Source organism: Anser anser (genome assembly GCF_964211835.1).
Source record: "Anser anser genome assembly, chromosome: Z".
NCBI lineage: Eukaryota > Metazoa > Chordata > Aves > Anseriformes > Anatidae > Anser > Anser anser.
Genome location: NC_139723.1, coordinates 62,890,214 through 62,912,944, shown reverse-complemented (window position 1 = coordinate 62,912,944; position 22,731 = coordinate 62,890,214). Strand labels below are relative to the sequence as shown.

Genomic DNA, 22,731 nt, shown 5'->3' with positions numbered 1-22,731 from the left:
CTAACTTGGCTTGTTTAGATGTGTAACTGCTTGGTGCTAGGGCATATAGCTTCTTCCATGGACCAGTAATATGCTGCCACATAACATTTAGGCTAGCAATACAAAGTAAGTGAAAGGCAAGGACATCACAGCTGTTGAAGTATGGTGACTTAGAATATTTATATGATGTCCATTCATAGGTATTTTAGTGTACTCTGAAAGTTCTGACAACTGCAAGGAGGTGGGATACGATCCCCTCTTACCACCACCCCAAAAACAATGTTAAGGTACTTTCTTCCAAGGCTGGTGAGAGTTGTGCCAAAGTTTTTTAACACCAGTTTCTTTTAGAAATGTTTTCAGTTTCTTCATGCTATAGACTCAAGAGGGTATTAGAGGGACAGATGACTCAGTAAAAAGCTATTGAGTAATGCAGGGATTAAATACAGTTACATCAGAAAGATGGATTTTAAAAAGCTCACTTCAGTAGCAGACTTTCTCACCTTGTTTTTTATACTTTTCTCCTAATGACTTGTGGTGTACAATGCCTTGACATATTAAGACTTTAAAAAGCAGTTCTGAAATCTTCCTGAAATAGTGTTGCTAGGTGTGTGGTTGATTAAAATTTTCAGTTTAAATAATTGTTCTGTATTGTTGATTTGGATTAGGAAATGTTTCTTTTTATGGTTGCATACAGTGTTGCGTACTGTTCCCTGTCTCTACTGTCTGTTCTTGACTTAAAGGTGCCACTTTAAATTGTGGAATTGTGTTTAGGAATTCATGGCTGCAAAAGAAGGTTTCTGTACAAATTTTTACAATTAATTAATTTGGAAAATTTTCATGAAAAATGCGCAAAAAATCATTCTACTTTTTCCGCTTAAAAAGTTTTATAACACCAGCAATTTAAAAACATATTATTATTACATAAATCATAAATTTCAACTATTATTTAATGTGTATTAAAAGTTGCTTACAATTGAATTAGTTTTAGTAAATTCTTATTGTCATAGTCTTCCTTCTGCTACATTTGTTTGATTGACTAAATCTTTGGAGGATGTAGATGATAGTAGCAGAAATAGTTCATATGAGAACCAAGGTAATTTCAAAAGTGGTTGAGAAAAAACTGCCTAATTTGTATTTAGTAACCAACTGAGGGACCTAGTACAGCCACAGCTACTGTTCAAAGCAATGTACTTAAATTCATTGAACTGATGCCATGAATTTTATTTCTGAGTCCCATAAAACAGTGTGTTTTTTGAATTCCAACAAAGAAGCAGGAGGTAACTTGATAAAAATAAATCTTTACGCCTCTTAACAAACTATGAACTGTATCAGATCACTTTTTTTTTTTCTATTTAAGGCCAAAATATGAAGCTTGTGGTAAACAAAACATGGAAAAGCTGTATTTTAGCAGAGGCCACAGGTTAACTATGTTTCATGAACTAAGGAATATAGATTTTTTTCAGGTTAAAATGAGTAAAATCATGTGCAAATGTAATATTGTTACATCAATATAATGTACCATTAAAAAAAAAAAGTTGCATTTAAGTACATGCAGAAATTCTACATCCATGTTGGGGAAATGGTAATAAAGAAAAGTAAAAATTTTGGATTTTTGGCCATGTAGGTGGGTTACGGTGCATTAAAGTCATCCTGATACAGCCAAAATAACACTTTGCATTATGCTTCAGCAAAAATACAGTGTCCAAGATTACAATATAGCTATATTAAACCAGCAAAGATGCAATTTACGTTTCAGCATTTGTAAATATCTGTGCTAGATATGAAATATGAGGAGTTACAGGCTGAGTTTACTGTGGTGTGTAGGCAATAGTGTATCATATTTCAACCCACATTATACACTTATCCTGACACAAGAGGACCATTTCTGGGGAAAAGTTTGAACTAGGTGCTTCTGTTGGAAGAAGTCAATAATGCAGGAATTGCAATACTGTAACCCTAGCTGTAAAATTATACCTTATAACCAGTAGGGTTCAGTGTGTTTTCACTTTAGAGGTCTTGTGCTGAAGAGTACTGGCTGTTTGCCAAAATCAAAATACTATATTAGAAACCATTCGTAAGAACTTCTTTGAAGTCATTTAGACTCAATGCCAAAATCTATATTAATCCCTATCTGCAGCATCCACTATTTCAAACTCATAATTAGGACACAAGGTGAGGCTGACACCTTATTCCGTTTTTCCAGCTCTTCAGCTGCTTTGTGAAATCCTCAGGCTCTCCAGTTAGGTGGCCAGTGGAAGGGTCGAATCACTAAATTGAAGTAAATTATTTGTCCATATATCGGGAGAATGCCTTTTCCTTGAGGTACCTAATGGCTGTTGCAAAGTTTGGAGTACTACAGATTCCAGGGTGTCCTGTGGGGAAGAACGTGCAATTCTGAATTTACACCAAGACCTGTGGGCCATGATTATGGCACAGAGCTCAGCCCAGTCTTTCATGCTTTATAAGAATCCTGATTTAATCATATTTCCATTTTGTTGCTACTGAAGCTCTTTCTTGTTGGAGTTTTAAAAAGATTTTTTATGTTATTATGTTATTCATTATGCCCAGCATAAGGAAAAGGCAAAAATGCCAAATCTCAAACAAAACAATGTGTTGTTGTAGTTTAATGCTCTATCATATGTGCAAAATTAAATGTATCTCACTGGCCCTCAGTTACACATAAAATACAGTCTAAGTACAGTCTCAGTTTTAAAGGTGCTTTATTAGTCTGGTATGGGTTTAATAGAGTTTTCTGCTGTTTGTGATTAAGTCCTATTTCTCCTTCCTTTATATCATGAATTAATTCTTTAATGTTTAAGAACAATACTTTTTATTGAGATAGGCTTACTGGACATCTGTGTAGCTTTTTATATTTTGAGGGAACCAATGGAAAGTCTAAAGAACATAAAAATGTAAGAAATTGTGATAATTTAACATTACAGAAGATTTTAATCATCTCTAGATTCATAGACCACCTCGAACACACTACTTGTTGAAAGGATGGTTTTATGCCTGTTTGACCACATAAATATTAGAGAAAACAAAACAGCCACAAAAGAGATTAGTTTTGGCAGTGTTACAGAGGCAGACGATGGGAAGTTATGATAAAGGCCCTCTTCTGCTTGCAATTGATCTTCGTGTGATTAAAAAAATCAGTGGGAGTTTTGTTTGTTTTAATATTCTTGTAAGTTTTTAGAGACAAAAATATGATTTTATCTATGTTGGAATTCAGTAAAAAATTTTGGAACTCACTTTCAAATGTCTGAAATTGTTGGCCAATACTGGTTCAAAAATATGAGCATTAATACTCAAACTTTCAGTTAGCCTCGTTGACATGTTAATCATTTAGGGAAGTGTAGAGCCTAAAAGTTGGTGGTGACAATTCAAAAAGAATTGGATTAGAATGTGTTAGAAATCGAAGGTCTTCATAGTAGATGCAGCTTTAAGAAGGTGTTTAGTAGATGTATATCAGTTGAAAGAGCCTGTGGTGTAAAGTTATTCTAAGTATTTACCAGAATTTGATATGATGTCCTCAACTGTCTGTCTGTCTAGACAAATTAACCAAAGTTAAATCGTTGTTCCCTGTAACTTTTCTGTACTACAGAAAATATGAACTTGCTTGTTTGCTTTTTTGTTTGTTTTTTCTTCTTTTTTGCTAGGATGCTGTCCTTATTTTGGCAAGCCATATTAGCAAGATTAAAGTATGCTTCATTGTCAGGGTTTGCCACAGCCTCTTGAAATAATGGATGTAGGATGTTGAAATTCTGTCTTTTTTTATAAATTATTAATTATTTTTGTAGGAGCTCCATAAAGAATATATTGCCATGTGACCATCAGTAATATGTAACTGGTAATGAAGCAAAAGATCATAAATATGCTACCATATACTGCCACATACTGCCAGTAGTTTTCTTTCCTTTGTTTGCCTATCTTGACATTTTTCTTCTAATACTGTAAACCTATGGTTAAGTTGTTCTTCTGGCTTGAATTGAAAGATCATGTAAATGTGGCTGGGCTGTGAGATAGCCCTTCTTCTCCTTTTAGCTGTTCAGAAGTTACTGGAGCATAGCCTTACAGTGAGTGTAGGAGAGGATATAGCTCTCACAGCTCAGTAGGTCATTCTTGGATTATGTCATGGATATTGCCAATAGGAGGGCCGTAGAAGGGCTACTTAGATTAAATGATTCAGTCCACTGCTTTAACAGAATGTAATTTAGAGGAATAGAATATAATTATTGTCATTCTTAGAAGCAAATATTTTTTCCAATGATATATGTTTTATCCAAACGTATATATATTTCAGAATCAGGATCAAAATTTAATCTATGTTTATTATTAAAACACTATTAAACAAAGGAGCAGATACAAAATAAAAGACAACAGACATAATTATGTGCTCTTTCATAAAAATAAAAATAATAATAACAATAATACATCATACAGGGAGGTCTGTAAAGCTCAGTTTTCTGTATTAGGTTTAATAAAACCAATAGTGCTTCTTACTTTAAATAATAACAGGAAATTGTTTGTCTTTTTTTTATTATTATTACCTTGACCTTAATTATTGAGGACTTACTGATATGCAAAAACAAGCGTGTTCATGCACAGAGGATTTACTCGTTTGTAGCTGGTCATCTTTTTTGTGATAAAATTAAAAGTACTGCTGGTGATCTTACACATTTCCTTTCATGTGGTTAATGAGTGGGGGACTTTTAAGGCAAAATCTTAATGTTGCCTTTCTTATTACTGTGTAAGAAGTAGGTTAAAAATATTTGTGTCATCTTTTCCAGATAGGGATCATCTTTGACCATGGGCAATATAGCATGGGGGCTGGCCTGATTCGTTCTGATAGTTTTACCATGTGACATCACCATGGAGTTCCTACGCTGACTTTTAATTCGTGGTGGCCTTCAGTCATAGTGCGGTGGGAGGACAGTCGGTGTTGTAATTTTTGTATTTCCATCATTCTAAACAGCTGTATAAAAAATAAAAGTTTTGCAAGTTTAATCTTAATAATCTTCACCCAAAAAAAGCAGACACGCTATGTCATAAAATAACTATTAGTGACTAGTTTGTATCCTATAAATCTAACTTGAGTTGATAATATGGTCCATTACCAGCTAACTGCACAGAGTATTTTTCATTTTACACTCTTCAGTTACTTTTTAGTGAAGTGTTAAAAAATATGAAGCTTTTCTCCTCTCTAAAATTGCACACTGTCTGTCTGTTATTAGGGAGATAACAGCTCTTATAAATGTTTCAGTAAGCGTTAAGTAGACAGTTATGTGCACTCTCATTCCACGCTTATTTGCTTACTGTAATAAACTGATAAAATATGTGTGGTTTGTCTCTGTGTATCTGCAGGCATCATGAGTCACATAGATTTCCTTTAGAAATAATGTTGTGTCTGCAGAATTGATTGGTTATTTTCATAAACCATCCAAAGGTACACAAACGACTTCTATTATTTAAACATATGCTATGTAAGATTTGTAGGGGATTATCTCATGGTTACTAGATGCTTCTTGTTCTATTAACTCTTTGGAGGGTTATTTTAACCCCAGAATGATTGCAGGTATCCTGCCCTGTAGGTTTCTATAAGCATTGCAAATGTATGCATTAAAAATGTTAAAATAAAAACAAAACACTCTGTTTACCAGACTCGTGCAACTGTTCAGTAGACTGTCTTACAGTCAAATCAACCTGTGTTAGCTCACAATCCTGACCAGCAAATAGATGTCTTAAGAATTTTAGTTTTTCCTGAAATAAATTTCTTTGTTCAGGAGACATCTATTTTATTTATTTCTAGTAGTGACACATTAAATGCAACTAGATATTAATGTCCTATAGGCTTTAAAACATAATACTGTTATTCTGTCTGTCTTTTGCATGTCTTACGTTTTGTAAAGTATGATATTGAAAATAAAAGTGAATGTCCTCACATGAGTGAAATTATGAATGAAATATGAGGAGTAATGCTGTGAGAGGCATAGATTAAATTCTCTAAGTAAAATTTGTAGGCAGATTTCAATAAGACTTGAGTCAGTGTCACAATTTAAATATACTGAGGAATTTTTGTGCCATGTGCATATGCATCTTTACTAGATACCTGTCTACTACTTACGTCTTCATTCCTATTAACAATGTTTTAGAAGTTACATGCTAGCACAGAGAAGCAGAGCACTTCAAAATACTTGTTTTAACATGAATAAAACATGTTTTCTGAGCTTATTAATGAAAAATGGCTGGACTGTGTTATAAATTACTGTTTAATGAAAAAACTTTGCAGTTATGTTTGTCCAGCCCAAATTGAATTAAATGTTGCAAGGTAAAGTCTAAGCTTAAACTTAAAAATAAGATGTAAATTACATTTTAAAGATTCAGTTTTATTAATTATTTTATCAGTGCTTTAAGTGACAGTTTCTTGTGAGACTGTGCTAATAACCTGTTACTTCTGCAAAAATGGATCATATATTCCTATGTCCTCTTTACATATACCAATTATATGTATATATATATTTAAGTACCTCCTTTCTTCTTTCCTGAAAACTGAGTTTTTTGGGAGAGTATGACCTACTCAAATATTTTTAGAAATCTAAGCAGAAGAATAATTTGTTAAACCTTGGTTTTAGTATTTAAAGATGTTTTCATTTGTGGAACTGTGAAGTTCCATACAACTAATACTTTCTCTATTCATTTTACATTAGCCAGAAATCAGGTCACGTCATGTCACAGGAGCAATTTTTTGTATTTTTAATTTAAAGGTAAGCTACTTTTGTGGTTTACCCCCAGCAGGCAGCTGAGCACCATACAGTCTCACTCTCTCACTCTCCCCGTGTGGGATGGGGCAGAGAATCAGAAAGGTAAAAGTGCAAGAACTCACATGTTGAGATAAAGACAGTTCACTAGGTAATGCAAAAGCCATGCATGCAAGCACAAGGAATCTGTTCGCTGCTTCCCATCAGCAGGCAGGAGCTTAACCATCCCAGGACAGCAGGGCTCATCACACATCATAGTTTAATGGGAATACAAATGGAATCATTCTGAACATCCCCCACGTCCTACTCCTTTACCCCATTTTTATTGTCCACCATGACACCATGTGGTACGGGACACCACCCCTCTGCCCCCCTTGGGCCAGCTGTCCTGGCTGTGTCCCCTCCCAGCTCTTTGTGCACCCCCAGCCTCCTCAATGGCGGGGCAGAATGAGAAGCTGAAAAGTTCCGGGCTCTGTGCAAGCAGTGCTTTGCAACAAATAAAACATTTGTGTGTTATCACCACTATTTTAATCCAAAAAATGAAGAAAATTAACTCTGACCCAGCTGAAACTGTGACAGCTATGTGAAAGCACCCCTAATCTTAGTGTATATTTGTGCACCTAAAGTGACATTGGAGTACAAACATACGTGCTTATTATGGGTTTTGTAAAACTTTGCTGAATTGTGTTCTCAGATGAATGCTTGTAAGAGATCAATAATTAGACTGGAATAATTGGCTCCACTTAAAATTATGGTTCCCATATTCTTCAAGTGGTATTACTACTATTACTTAAAGATGGACAGAAACATAAATAATTGGCTAGGTATTTTATTATATATTTTATGTGTATTTTTTATGCTCACGCAGGTAAACTAAAAACATTTTCCCTGAGAGCGCTACGTTATCTTTTTATGCCTGAACTTCAGCATTTTACTTAAAATGTTTTAATAAATTGTACAGATTCAGTGTTGGGGTTGTAGAGTTTCCTCAGTTTGACATATTTTGAAACTGCCTTTTAATTTTCACTCTGAAGTTTATTGATAAATTATTAATTTTACTTAAGAAAACTGTTACCAGAGGGTTGTTTTTTTATTAAAGAAAGAAACAAAAAGTTGAAAGTTAAATCTGATGTGGAAGTTTTTCTAGAAGTTTTTTTGCCCAGACACATCAGTACATATTTTATTTTAATTACAGTCATGTAGTGGTTGAGTTTTGAGTGGATGGGAAGCCTTTTTGCTTTTTACTTCATTAGTTATTTGTCATTCACTGTGGTATGTGCCATACTTAATGCACCTTCCAAAGCCACTTCTGGATACAAATTCATTTACTTTATGTGGTTTTCTTCAGCTGTCGTCAATGTAGTGATCACACTTCTAAACATTTACTAGATGATCTTCACAGATACTCTGGGATTATAAGTATTACTAGCCTTCCTTTCTAGTTTAGAAATTGGTGCTCAGAGATTACGGTCAGGTTTTTATGTGCTTACTAACTTCTAAAGATTTTCAATAGAATTCTCTAGAGCTGTATTTTTTTGTCTCCCGTTTCTCAGACACCTTGTAGGTGTAAATCACAGCTCTTACCAGCTTCTTACATTACTGGAAGTGTTGACTAAGTCTTCAGATCAGCCTCTCAATGTTAAAAGTGGCAGTCAGAAAAATGTAGCACCCTGTAAGAGTTTTGTAGGCAAGGTAAGATAAAAGCCAGTTCTCCTTGCTTAGCTGCTTTGGGTGTTGGAACATCCTTTTATTTTCAGTTGTCTCTCTCAGTTAGCCTTCACATTCAAGGCTATGAATATAGGGCAGGAGAAGATGGACAGTCATCATGAGAACACACACGTAAAATTCAGTAGCTTATAGTGTATTGCGCAGACAAAATTTCTGTGCTGAGCATTTGGTCTTTTCAACCTCTGTGTTCTGGTTTTTTGTTTTTACTTTTTGTGTAACTTAATTTCCTTAAAAAGTAACCTTGTTAAACGAACTCAAATTCACTCTTCAGCTGTTTTCTGCATATTTTTTCCTTCTGCACTTTTGAACCCATGATTATAGATCTCCTGGCCATCACTATCTGTTGGTGATTTTTTTGTCTAAATGTCTTTCATGCTGCTGCTTCAGGATAGAATTGACCCAAATCACAGAATCATAGAATTGCAGGGGTTGGAAGGGACCTCAAGAGATCATCGGGTCCAACCCCCCGCCAAAGCAGGTTCCCTAGAGCAGGTTGCCCAAGTAGGCGTCCGGACGGGCCTTGAATATCTCCAGAGAAGGAGACTCCACAGCCTCCCTGGGCAGCCTGTTCCAGTGAAAATGACCTTGAGATTTCTCAAATGACCTTTGAGATTTCTCTTCTTAATTGTGGCAGCAGGATGACTAAAAATGTGGCATCATCACTCTGCTCTATACAACTGTGGTTTTAGTATTCGATTGGTGTGGTGTTCAGGCAAAATTTAGTGGTTTTAACAGGAGAAGAAGAAAGATTTTTCGTAGTTTCATAGTACATGATGGGTTTGGGGTCACCATTGAGTTCTGGTGGTTAGAATAGAGAAAAACTTTATTTTATCTGTAACTTAAAAAAAAAAAAAAAAAGATAATTCAATGGATATCAGAATTAAAATATTTAAAACAGATTTACAATAGAAAATTAAGTAAATACAGCAAAATTAAAGCTGCTAGTTCTCAGCACCATAAATGTTATTTTTAGACTCTTTTAAAGATAACCATTATTACATTTTGTTTATCGTTTTGAATATGTCTTTTCGTGTGTCTGGTTTGCCAAAATTCTGATTTGAAAGCAGGCATTCTAGCTGAGTGAAGTGTATAGTACCTAATTGTTGTTTTATCTGCTTTTCTCTTACAACATTCACCAACTGTTGTTTTGTACTTAGCAGGTTACTACCCAAGTTTTCGTGCCAACAAAAACACATGAAATGCTTCATCGAATGACTGGAAAAGGATTATCAGCTCATTATCACTTCTCAAGACAGCCAGACATGTTTGGTGATCATATGGTGCCTGTGCAAGTGACAGTAACAAATACAACTGATCAGAAGATAGAGAATATTCATATAGGGGAGAAGAAGTTACCTCTAGGCATGAGGATACATGAGTTTAATCCAATAGGTAACCATATCCTATATTTTTAAATACAGAATCTTAATATTTTGGTAAATTTCAAATATAGAAAAGTGTTTTTGTATAGTCATAAATATATATGAATACATATACATATATATGTATGTATACACATGTGTGCATAAGAATACATATATACATATACACATACACTCATGCAGCTACCATTTCTTAGCTAATCTGATTTTAACAAAAGTTTATTTCAGTTTCTCCCTACTTATATCTGACTTTGGAAACAGCTCCTTAGATCAGAACTTCTATGACTGAAAGTCTACCTGCTTGTTCAAATCATTTGAGTTGATACGATAAATTTATTTTCTTTTCCTGCAAACTTCAGTTCTCTTTCAGCCTTTGTCCAGAATGGCTATAACAGGCTATTATTAAGTATCAGGTTTTGATTTAGATACTCATAATGATCTCTGTGCCAGGCTTTACAGAACATCTATGGGTTTATTATATGATGTGGTGGCTCAGAACTTTCTCATTGTTTCTGTTGGGAGCTTTCAGCAGTAGACTGAAAGTGTTTTAATCTAGTATGAGCATACCATACTTTCATAAAGAGTGGTTTCTTAGATTAGGTACTCTGTTAATTCAGTAAAGCAATGCTGTAGTCAGGTCTAACCTAAACTATTTAACTTTCTGCCTTCTGATGTTGGGATGTTTTCTTTAACTCTGAAAAAGCTATATAAATTTATGTTCAATAGCTACAAAAGCAATTATGTTTCCATCTGACAAAAAGCAAAGTATAATTATTTGAACAGTCTAGCAAGGAATGTAACTGCTTCCGTCACAGACAACAAATGTTTTGTCAGTGTTTTTCAGTTAAAGGAATAAAAGTCATAGAATCATAGAATGGTTTGGATTGAAATGGACCTTTAAAGATCATCTAGTCCAACCCCCCTTCCATGGGCAGGGACACCTCTCAGCAGATACAGTTGCCCAAGGCCCCATCCAACCTGTATTGGATACTTCCAGGGATGGGGCATCCACAGGTTCTCTGGACAACCTGTTCCAGTGCAACACCACCCTCTGCGTAAAGAATTTATTCCTTATAGCTAAACTAAATCGACCCTTTTTCAGTTTAAAACCATTATGCCTTGTCCTACCACTATAGGTCCTTGCAAAAAGTCTCTCTTCGTCTTTTTTTACAAGCCCCCTTTAGGCACTGGAAGACTGCTGTAAGATCTCCCTGGAGCCTTCTCTGCTCCAGGCTGAACAGCCCCAACCCCCTCAGCCTGTCCTCATAGGAGAGGTGCTCCAGCACCTTGATCATCTTCGTGGCCCTCCTCTGGACTCGTTCTAATAATTCTGTGTCCATCTTGTGTTGGAGGCCCCAGAGCTGAACACAACACTCCAAGTGGGGTCTCATGAGAGCAGAGTAGAGAGGGGAGAATCACCTCCATTGCCTTGCTGGCCACACTGTTTTTGATGCAGCCCAGACTGGCTGGCCAGGCTGGCTTTCTGGGCCGAAAGTACACATTGCTGGCTCATGTCCAAGTTGTCATCCACCAGGATCCCCAAGTCCTTCTCCTCAGAGTTGCTCTCAAACTATTCACTTCCTAGCCTGTACTGATGTTTGTCACAAATTCATAAAAGTAGAAAACTGGTAATGTTGTAAATCAGATCACATAGTCAAAATTAACAGTCAGTAAATAGTAGAATTCACTTCTGCTATGGGAAAAGATCGTGAAAAATTCAGGAATTAATACACTATCCATTTCAGGTTTCTTAAGTTCCACAACACAATCCTGCTCTTTAAATTATTTATTTCCCACTTCAATGTGCTATCTATCTTGTGTAGCCATTTCCTTCTTTTGCAGAAAATTACTTATATATCATCAGCAGTTTCTTCCAAAATGTTGTTTTTTCTCACTTTGTTGCAAATTTCTTGTATTCTTTGTTATTTTATCTAGAAGTTAGTGTATATGTTGTGTTCCTCTTTCTACCTGTTATTTATGTTTCCAGCATTTGGAATATATGTCCTATAATTTGCCCAGTGAAATTAAAAGTAGTGTCAGTATAGACAGGTATTCCTGCTGGAGTGTACACCTAGCATTGCCTCCATCACTGCAATTTCTGTTGGTGATTGCCCTGATTTTGCAAGTATAAAAGGGCAAAATTATTTCATCTAAATTCTTGTGCGCGGTATTTTCTTCTTGGCTAGGTGGCTTTGAAACTCCATTTGAAAACATTAAGCCCAAAGATGTAGGTAAAGTTTCGGAAGTTATAACCCTTTGATGCTTAACACAGACTTCTTTCCTGGAAATACTTTGTTTTTCACTCACTCTCTAGCATTAGCTTAGTTTTTGCCTAACCACATGTTTTTCATATATTTTTCCAGAAGTTAATCTAGATATAGTTAAATTAAGTTTCCTTTTGTTGCAGAAAAGCAGTCTGCTCTTCAGTTCCTGAAAAGCATCAAATACACAAATGAATAAACTGGAAGAAGAAACCAGACATTTCTCCGCCTGTCCAATCATATTTATTAGAATTCCTTTCTTCTAACAGTGGTTTTAGTTTTGTTTTTGTCTTTCTTGTAAGCTTCAAACAGTCAGACTGCTCCAATGTTTGTTTTTAATACCTACCTTTGTATTAAAAACAATTTTTCTTCCAGCCAAAATAAAGCCTTATGTCTACAACATTAAGGAAATAGTGAAGAGATCTAGCCAAGAAACTAAGAACAAGCATGTTTCTTGATACTTGAAATTGAGAAGTGCCTCACAAAAATTATCTTCCACTTTGAGTTCATAATCTCTCTGCTCTCTTCCATAAGTAAAGCAAATGAAATATGGGGAAATAAATGTACCACACTAATCATGAAATATTTTAAATTATACTCTTTTTCTATTACTTCATGTGTTAATGTGCATTTTATTAATATTTGTTCTGTTTTACTATTTATTAACTAAATTTGCAAATTGATGTTATTCTAAATGAAATGTCAATGCTGGATCTGTACACAAGCAAAAGGGTACAATTTCAATATATTTTTTTCTGTAAATAATTTCCCTTTTTTAATACATATTTTTATTTACTTGATGAGGCTGCAGGAATGAAATGCAACATTTCCTGTGCAACAATTTCCTTCCTGTTCAGGAAGGAAAATGGAAGTGTAACATTTGGGGGAAACCTGCTTTAAATTAAGCTACAACAAGCTGGTTTTTTTGTTTGTTTGGTTGGTTTTGTTTGTGTTTTTTGTTAGTGTTTTTGTTGTTGCTGTTGTTGTTTTGTATATATATATAGATAGATTTTCTAATTACATGAAGTTTGAGGGTTTGCATCTGGGCTATTGTGTTCCTTTGCATGCTTACTTCACCTGTTCAAAATATTTTTATGTAGAGTGCCTCGAGCCTGGGGGATCTGTGACTGTCTCAATGGGTATTGACTTCTGTGATTCTACTCAGACTGCCAGTTTCCAGTTATGGTGAGTTCTAAAGGATGAGGGAATGGAAATCTCATACGAAAATAATGGGACATGGCATTTAATTTTTTGGCCCTAAGTGTAACATAGAAGTTTACTTGGCAGTATCAGACGTACTGTTTAATAAACGTTTAAAGAATTGAACATCAGTTCATGACATGCTGTAAACCAAATGTGTTTTTAGAAAAATAAGACATAATTACTGTTCTGTTTTACTGTTACAATGATTATCAGTTTTCTTGGGTCTTCCCTTTTTGTTTAGCACTTGCTTCTAAAAACACAGATTAGGTGGTAATCTCAAATCTAGGTTTAAAATTAAATGTCTAAGTGCAAGAGCTCTTTGACAGGTTGTGTTTGGGAGGTCCTGTTTTTCCCTTGGGACAAACAATATCAAGTAGGATAATCATTAGCTCCTCTTCCAAGTTAGAATTACTTCTGTTCCTGAGTTTTGTTTTTATTTTTTCCCACTCTTCTTGGGATTTTTTTTAATAACACCACATTAAAGGGAGCCATCAGGTCTGACCTAGTATGCTGTAATGTTTTGTGTATTCTTCCTTTTAAGAAATCACAAATCAAAAAAGCACATAGTGTGAGCAATTTTATTAACTCAAGTGATTATTATGGCTGTTTATGATCTCTGTAACATGACTGCATGAAAACAACCCCAAAATTTGCAGGCTAATGAAACATTTTCCTCATGCTGTAGATTCTTTTAAATTATTAGAGAGAGAATGAAAACAAATAAGTGACTGGCCAACTAGACTTTGTCTTATGTACTTGATTTACATTTTTAATGGTCATTGTTGGCATGTTCATGATCCTCCTTTTAATGAGTTCCATTGCATTCTAGGCTAAAAGAGAACCTGTTCACCCAGTGAGAACTCTGTTATAATGTAGCATTTGAAACCATGGAAAAAGACTAGGAGTGTCTAAACATTAGGAATGAATGAATGTGGGAAAGCAAGGCTCCTACTTTTAAGAGCAATTCAGGCTTTTGCTGGCTTATATAGTCTTTGAAACTGTGCAAAGGCAACACATGAATCTCCAAGGGTCATTTTTTCTCCACATATTTCAAAGTATTTTTCTTTTGACGTATTGTTGCAAGAATCACTACAGTCTTTACACAAAAATGGATATTTAATAGGAATTCAAATTGCAGCTTTCCAAATTAGGGAAAACTCCAGTCCTTTCAGAAATTACTGGACCCATTTCTTCAACACTATAGGAATTCTAATGTACAACTACTAAGCACAGTTTGCACAACTTACAGGTAGGAATAAAGGTAGAAGTAATAGCTTTATAATGGAAATGTACGCAAGTGACTCCAAAAGAACCACTGATGAAGTTAAATTATCTGTTTTAGGGGAAAGAAGGTTTTACTATTGAAAGTGAATATTTTTTTCCTCCTTGAGCCTATTTCTGCACACTTAATGTGTTGTCATTTTAAAGATAGTAGTACCCCCAGCAAGTTGTCTATAGCATGTATTTTTTTGCATGTCACATAGTTTCATAGCATAGAATCATTAAGGTTGGAAAAGACCATCAAGATCATCTGATCCAACCATCCTCCTACCACCACTGTCACCCACTAAACCATGTCCCTAAGCACCATGTCCAACATTTCCTTAAACACCCCCAGGGATGGTGACTCCACCACCTCCCTGGGCAACCCATTCCAATACCTGACTGCTCCTTCTGAAAAGAAATGTCTCCTGATTTCCAACCTAAACCTCCCCTGGTGCAACTCAAGGCCATTCCCTCTAGTCCTATCGCTGGTTATCTGTGAGAAGAGGCCGACCCCCAGCTCCCCACACCTTCCTTTCAGGCAGTTGTAGAGAGCAATAAGGTCTCCCCTGAGCCTCCTCCTGACTAAACACCCTCAGTTCCGTCAGCCACTCCTCATAGTACTTGTTCTCCAGACCCCTCACCAGCTTCGTAGCCCTTTTCTGGACACGCTCCAGGGCCTCAATGTTCTTCTTGTAGTGAGGGGCCCAAAGCTGAACACAGTACTCAGGGGGCGGCCTCACCAGAGCTGAGTACAAGGATTAGCTGATCCCTGGTTCTGCTGACTACACACTGCTGTAGCTGGTCTGTGTGCTGTTTGCTGGAATAAGGGAACAATTTTGGACTGTAGCCCAATGCAAGGCTTGTTTGGGGAGGGAAGTTCCATTCTAGGCAATGCAATTTCATAATTGCTTCAAAATGAATAAATGTATTTTGTTTTTATTTTCAAATAGAACATGCTCAGTTTATCAAGCAGGAACACTTTTCTAGAAAAGAGCAGATATTTTTCTTTCAAGTACATATTTTCAGTATACTAATGATTTGGTTCCAAACTTATACCATTTATTGCTAAGAATCTTAGAAGTGATGAGGATAAGCAATGTAGCATAACACATTGATTTTATGCAGATCATCACCTTTATGTTTTGGGAGGTCTGCTGTATTAGTGATATATAAAAACTGATTACTTTCTCCAACATTGCCTAGTAATTGTTTATTATTTTCCTATTAGACAAACAAGACAGATCAATAATCCCGAACACCAACCAGACTATGAGTAACATCACTGTAAATAGATTTGCCTCAGACCTCAGTGGTGTATTCATTTTAATGATTTGGACAATGTGAGTCCAATGACAAAGCTCAAGCTAAGTTTAAAATTAAATTAAGAATAGGAATTGCTTACTTTGTTCCTTTGCTAATTGACAGGGCCCTGTCTCTTTGAGAGTAGTTCTTAGAAAATAGTGTAAAAATAGGTTTAAAAGTTTGTTGCATAAAATTTGCTGTTTTACTGTAAAAAATATAACATTATTCAAAATCATACTGATGTCAACATCATTGCAGAAATTGTGCATTCTGATGTTTTGGGGGCTGTGTCTGAGAACTCAACTGAAGCCTTTTTAGCCTTTCATACTAATTTAAAAGGTTTTATCCAAAAGAAAGAATAACTTTTAAAAGTTTGTTAAAATGTTAAAATATATGCACACAGGTGTCAATATTCTTGTATTTCCTGATAATGTATCTTTTTGAAAGACATTATCAGTTACCTTGTATTTTTGTTAGAAGCATTTTCAGCGGTAAGGTGTACCTGATCATAATAATTTTCTTTAGTTGTTCTAAAAGGGAACACTTTGTCTTGCATCAAATGTAATTGATCCTGAAGCAGTGTAATCACAATTACTCACTTTCTTAATTGGCCTGCCCAAAATCAGAAAATGGAAACCGATCGGCAGTGTTTAAATCAATAGCCTTGTAGTAATGCTTGTGGGGGTAGGGAGATAGTGGTAATGGGTAGATCAATTGGTCTTAGATGCCAATCATGGACTGTGTGTTTTGCATAGCAAATACTACCTTTCTGTTTGGGGATGTGCTGCTGTAATAGTGGTTCAATAAATACAAACTGTAAAAAGAAAAAAAAATAATGTGAGTAATAAAATATTTAAATCTCTTTCTGAATCTGTTGTACAAATCAAGGACAATGAAGGAGAAATTGTATTATAGAGAGGCTAAGAGGTCTAAGCTTTGAAAGACTTCCCTAGTAAATACTATTTTTATGAAGCAAAGCTTACCAAGATCACACATCTAATTAAAAAGAGGTGAAACACCATAACTTGAAAATTATTCCTAATGCATTTATTTGGAATATGTATCAGGATGCTCACCCTATGTGTTCATAAGGCATATGTGTCTTCGTTGCCATTTTTCATGTGCCATGTCCTTGTAGAGGCATACTGCTTCAGTTATTCCGGTGTTCTGCACAGTAATGCTTCTCTTACATGGAAAGTTACAGAGGAATTAATAGAGGTACTTGGTCTTCTTTTAAAAGATTTTTATGATTGTTACTGTTCCTATTTGGGCCACTTTTTACAGATTTCGTAAGCAGGATAGGCACAGCTTAAAAGAGTAAAGCCATTTGTTACTGGGTAACGTACATGCAAGATAGTTGTTGAATCCTAGTTAACCATTAATATACCCACCACCTCAGAAAGGGACCTGTCTTTGCTGGGCAGGCAGGCATCAGTGAGCAGAGGAAAGGTTAGCCTCCTCAGCTGCCTGGAACGGATCCTTGGTGTTGCAGACTGACTGCAGTATAATCCACTGACTGTGGATTACTTTTTTTTTTTGTCTGTTGTCAGATTTTGGACCACTGAGCTACTGGTATCATTGTCTTAAAAATCTTACCACTGTCTCTTATTCTGTTTTTGTTAGCTTGGATGTCTCTACTTTTCATTGTTCTCAGATCTTCCTCACAGCTTAGCAGTTCCCTCAGATATCTGAACAAGGTTTTGGAAACTTGGTTATGTCAGAATATGAGCTTGGATCTTTAGAATAAAGATACATGAATCCCTAGAGAAGAAAGATGAGGAAGGTTACAGAGACAGAAAGTTACAGCATATACGTGCCCTTCTGCTGTTTTCTGTGCATGTATTTAGAATTTCAAATTTCTGGCTGTATTTGTAAAAGCCAGAAAAGCTCCATTGTGTTTTAGGTGTCTGGGGAGTAACTAAATGTGAATGGGAGATGTCCTATTTACAACTTGGAGAGCTGGAGAGGGAAGGAAGCTTGTCCTTACCTCCTCTTCCCTTTCTTTTTCATCCCCTCTTCCCACACTCTCTTAGCTCTTCCTGAAGCTGTGGAAGAACCACAGCTTTGGAGATAAAATTAATGTACAGAGAACCTATTTTATTCTACCCTAATCTTTTGAAAACTATGCAGATATTGTTTAGTTGTCACTGAAACAACATGGGATAGGGAAAATGTCCGTGGTGTGCATCACTTCATCCAAACCTAGTCTTCTCAAGGTTTAAATGGGAAGAGAACAATCAGAGCTCCCTAGAAGAAAGAGAAGTGGCATGATAGCTACAACTTCTGTGCCTTTCATTCTTACTCTGAACGATAAGATCATGGGAAAACAGTGTGACATGTGACAGAGGTTTTTACAGGCATGGGCTGGTTACCTTAGGTAGCATATGGAAAATGCTGAATATTACCAGCACAGCTAGGACCCTACTATTGTTACGCTGCTAGAAGAGAGAGGAGTTGTCTGTTCACCTCATCTACCCTGGACTGTAAAAAGAGAGTATTGTGTTGATTACTGCAAAAGAGGTTGGTGTAGTAGGGAGAATCTAGCAACTTCTTAAGTGAAGTGAATACCATGAATAAAATTTGAAATTGTTACTAGATCTGCTGTCTGCATGTTCTACCTTACTGCAAACACTTTTGCTCTAAATTTTGTTATTGCAAACACTTTTGTCTAAGGCAGAGAGAATTTTTTTTTTCAGTATGAGATTCTCTGTTCTCACTTTAAGTTGATGTAGGAATCTTCCCAAGCAGAACTTGTACCTGCAAAAATAAATGAATGAAGAGAATTGGTTAGGTAGCAGTCAATATTTCTTTTGAGTGCAAAAATGTATTCAGGTGTACATGCTTGCACAAAAGCATCTGATTAAAATTATGTAGTAGAATATACTATGGAATATATTAAAAGCTAACATTAGAGAAGCAGGACTGATTTCACATCACTATCAATTGCATTTTTACTTGTTTCTTGCTGTTTCCTTCTCTCGTGCTTTGTCAGCACATCACTAAGTTGTTTACAGATGTTGGATATTAAGACAAGCAATCCAGTACTCTTCTCTTTACTTCATTACTCTAAAGTAGTCAGTTGGCCCTGTTCCAGAAAGCAAATATATCTAGATAAATAACTGACCAAGAGAAAGCAAGGCTGGGCATGAACAACGACTCTAATTTCTTCTATTTCCTAAGCCTTTTTTCTTATAAAAGCTGAGTATCATTTATTCCTTTAGCAAGAATGTATGCGCAAAGTCTCCCATAGTGCTTCATTCCATCTTTTGTAGGAATTTAGTGTGTTGTCGTTCCTCTTCCACTGTTTTTTTTCTAATTGTCTGTGGAGATTTTTCTGAATACAAGATAAAAATAGTGGGCTGTTTATCCATAGATGTATTCTGGGTCAAACATCTACCACTCTGCGCTGCTGCGAGTAAAGTCAAAGAGGAGCACATAAATAGCAAGAAGACTATTCCCCAGCCTTTTGCTAAAATAATAATAATCTTTAAAAAGTAAAACTTTAAAGACTGCCGTTGTAGAATCTGACAAGTGCTCATTTGGAGGTGATAATATCATTTGTATTAGTTTTAAAAATTTTATATTTTTAAAGAAGATATTTTTAAAGAGGACTTTTTCCTCAAGTCTTTTGTTATGGCAAAGACAACTTCTTTCATGTTTACCTTTTGGAGACAATCCTTTTTGAAAAAGAAGGAAGAGAGGGGGAATAAGAAAAATGGATATCAGTTTCAAATGACAGGTGCTAGCTACTCCCACTGCAGCCATCTGAAGGAGAGTTAAAACTGTGTGTCTTCCAAAGAGTTTAATGTTAGTCTTGCAGTGTCATTTATCACAGAGATGGTAAGTCTTCCTGAGTTCCTGTGGGAGCATTATCATCTCTCATTTGTTCATCTTAATTGGGAACATCAGAAGATAAATTCATGTGATTCTTTGAATTACATCATGAAAGTTGTGTCTTACGGAAGTGTTTTAAAATGCAATGTGTACAGTTTTAACAGTTATTAAGGCAACAGCAAGCAAAATGATGTCTGACTCTATTTGTCCCTAAATTCACAAATCAAAACAAAAAAACACACTGCTATGTAGTGGTGAGGAACTGTTTTCAAACATCCCCATTCAATTCTTTAGAGCTTCCTACTGCAGACTTCTTATTAAGCATAACTGTTCCACTAAGGATGTAACTTACCAATTTTAGTAGCTATTATCAGAAGATGCACTCTTTAATTTTTGAAATTTAGAAACTGTTACATTTTGTGGGCTCGGGAAACTTTCTTTTCTGATACGTTTCTTCAGCATTATTTTCCAGGAAAGTTAGAACACCACCATGTGAGAGATGTTTCAGTGCAGATTTAACCAATTGTCTCGCAGATTCTTAAACATTAATACATTCAGGCTTTGAACCACTTCTGCAGATTTTTATTTAAACATTAGTTATATTAGTTAGGATCTGAAGTAATGTTTTGGAGTTTAGTTTACTAAATTTTGGAGGAAAATACTCGTTGTACTGCATGACTCAATTTTATTATTAAGCATACACATTAGAAGCTGATGAAATCTCCATCTTTGGAGATACTCAGAGCTCAAATGGACAAGGCCCTGAGCGATGTGGACTAAGGTGGCCCTGTATTGAGCAGGAGGTAGAAACAGGTGATTTCCAGAGGCCCCTGCAAGCCCAAATTATGGAACTATGAAATTAGTTTTGTTAAATTAGATATTACTGCATGTCTAATATAAAGATCTAATAAAAGAGATGCAAATCAATAAATAAAATCTCTATATTTAGTCTGTAATGTGTGTGATGGAGACTAATAAAAGAAAGGGACAATGATTTTCTCTGGCTGAAAAATAAATTTGCTGTAAAGTATGCTGAAATTAAAGTAATGCAAAGTAAACCGGATGTTGGCTAAAGTGAGATTAAGAATGCAGTGTTTTTGAAGAATATTCAGACATCAGTTTTTGCCTGCAGACTATGAATAGTTCATAGTTTATCAAATAATATCTGTTAGTTTCTAATCGCTAGGGGAAAGGGAAATGGAATGCTTTTTAGCAGCAGAGGTAGTGAGTGGTCCTATCAAGCAGCTATAGCCATTTAAAACCAAAGCTATGCTCATGCTTTTATTTCCTCTTAGGGTGAAAAGATTGTTATAAGCAAGCATTTCAGTGCAATCTAATCATAAATGTTACAAGTCAAGTTTATGTACAAATGGCATGTCCAGTCAATGTAGGGCATGAATCGTTGTTATGCAAAATTGTTAATCTGTTTTATGCTCAATTATTTAATGCATATCATGTTTAAATATGAAAGAGCATTGGCTGGACAATCAGTTGAACAATACTAATGAAGGTATCATTAAAAGTTTTAGTCATATAGTCTAAGTAGTATATATATAAACAGTAAAAAGTTATGGGGTAGTTTATTAAAGAGCCTTCCTTCAGCTCTTAAACTGATGGAGTTCTTGATCAGTTTTCAAAAAAAAAAAAAAAGATATTACTTCCATATTTTACAAGGCACTTGATCCTGCAAGCAAATCAACCAATCCCTGTTCTTTTGATATCTTAATGTCTTTAGAGATGGATGACATTTAAGTAATATAGGAGAAAAAATGTGAGACTTTCTTAGCTAAGCAGATTTTTTAAAGGAGCACTTCATAAATGATTCTTTGTAAAATGAATACTAGACAGGTTTTGGGATTGTTTCACTGTGTTTAATAATTTTCAACAAAGGTAGCATTCCTGCTGAATTTCGTCTGTAAAGCCCGTACTTGAGATTGCATGCATAAACATAATTATCACATCAGAAGTTAGAAAGAAAGTGTGTATTTGTTCCAAAGGATTTGCTTGTGTGCTTGTGAATTTGGGTTACTATGGTAAGTATTAAAATCTAGTAATAGAACAATAAAAAATTTTCTGTTTTTCAGGTGGCTTATCTTGCATCTTTAAGAGGGTGGAGACACATACATTTTGTGTATGAATCATCTAACATGCATTTTGTGTATGAATCATCTAGTGCTGTTTGTTGCATCAGCCAATTCAATTTCAGAATTTTAAAGTTGCAAGGTTATTTGAAAGAGAAAAAAAATCAGTAACATGTTTGAAGTTAATTTAAATACTGTCAATCAAACACATTTTCCATTCTAATGGTTGCATCATTGTCTTTAAGTAGGATATCTCAGGCATATCAGCAATCAATATGTATTGAATATTTGGTACATCAGCAAAATAAAAGGTGTTCTTTTCTAAAAACTTCTCATACGTCAAACCTTTAAGAAAGATTCTGACTAGATATCCTGATCCTGAATTGCTAGCTGAATCCTATAAGCTACAGTTAGTCAAACATAGCAGAGTTTCTGTGGAGAACTCCAAGACGAGATAGTTGGAAACTTACAGAATTGAATGGGTGTGGAGAGCAAGTTCACAGAATCATTGAGTAATTGGAAGGGACCTCTGGAGGTCATCCAGTCCACTCACCCTGCTCAAGCAGGTACTTAGAACAAGGTTTCCCAGGACAATGTCCAGGTGGCTTTTGAATATCTCCAAGGAGGGAGACTCCACAACCTGTGCATCACCTACACACTAAAAGAGTGCTTCCTGATGTTCAGGGGGAAGCATTTATGTTCCAGTTTGTGCCCACTGCCTTTTGTCCTGCCACTGTGCACCACTGAAAAGAGCTGTCTCCGTCCTCCTTGTGCCCTCCCTACAGGTATTTGTATACATGGGTAAGATCCCTGTGAACGTTTTATTCTCCAGGCTGAACAGTCCCAGCTCTCTCAGCCGTTCCTTATGGGAGAGATGCTCCAGTCCCTTCTTCGATTTTGTAGTGCTCTGTGGGACCCTTTCCAGTATGTCCAGGTC

At 35.7% G+C, this 22,731-nt stretch overlaps 1 protein-coding gene across 6 annotated transcripts in view; it reads left to right on the top strand.

Annotated features, from left to right (window-relative positions):
• Nucleotides 1-22,731, top strand: part of AP3B1 (adaptor related protein complex 3 subunit beta 1) — a 165,395-nt gene that overhangs the window by 121,776 nt on the left and 20,888 nt on the right. For 3 of the 6 annotated variants that reach the window (XR_014577124.1, XM_083819023.1, XM_083819025.1), the window contains exons 23-24: nucleotides 9,623-9,857; nucleotides 13,209-13,293. Coding sequence is in view for 5 of the 6 variants with exons in the window: in XM_083819023.1 (XP_083675149.1) it covers nucleotides 9,623-9,857; nucleotides 13,209-13,293 (320 nt within the window). In the remaining variant the exon portion in view is untranslated. The remainder of the gene's footprint in view (nucleotides 1-9,622; nucleotides 9,858-13,208; nucleotides 13,294-22,731) is intronic. The other 3 variants (XM_083819024.1, XM_083819026.1, XM_083819022.1) reach the window with 1 other exon arrangement.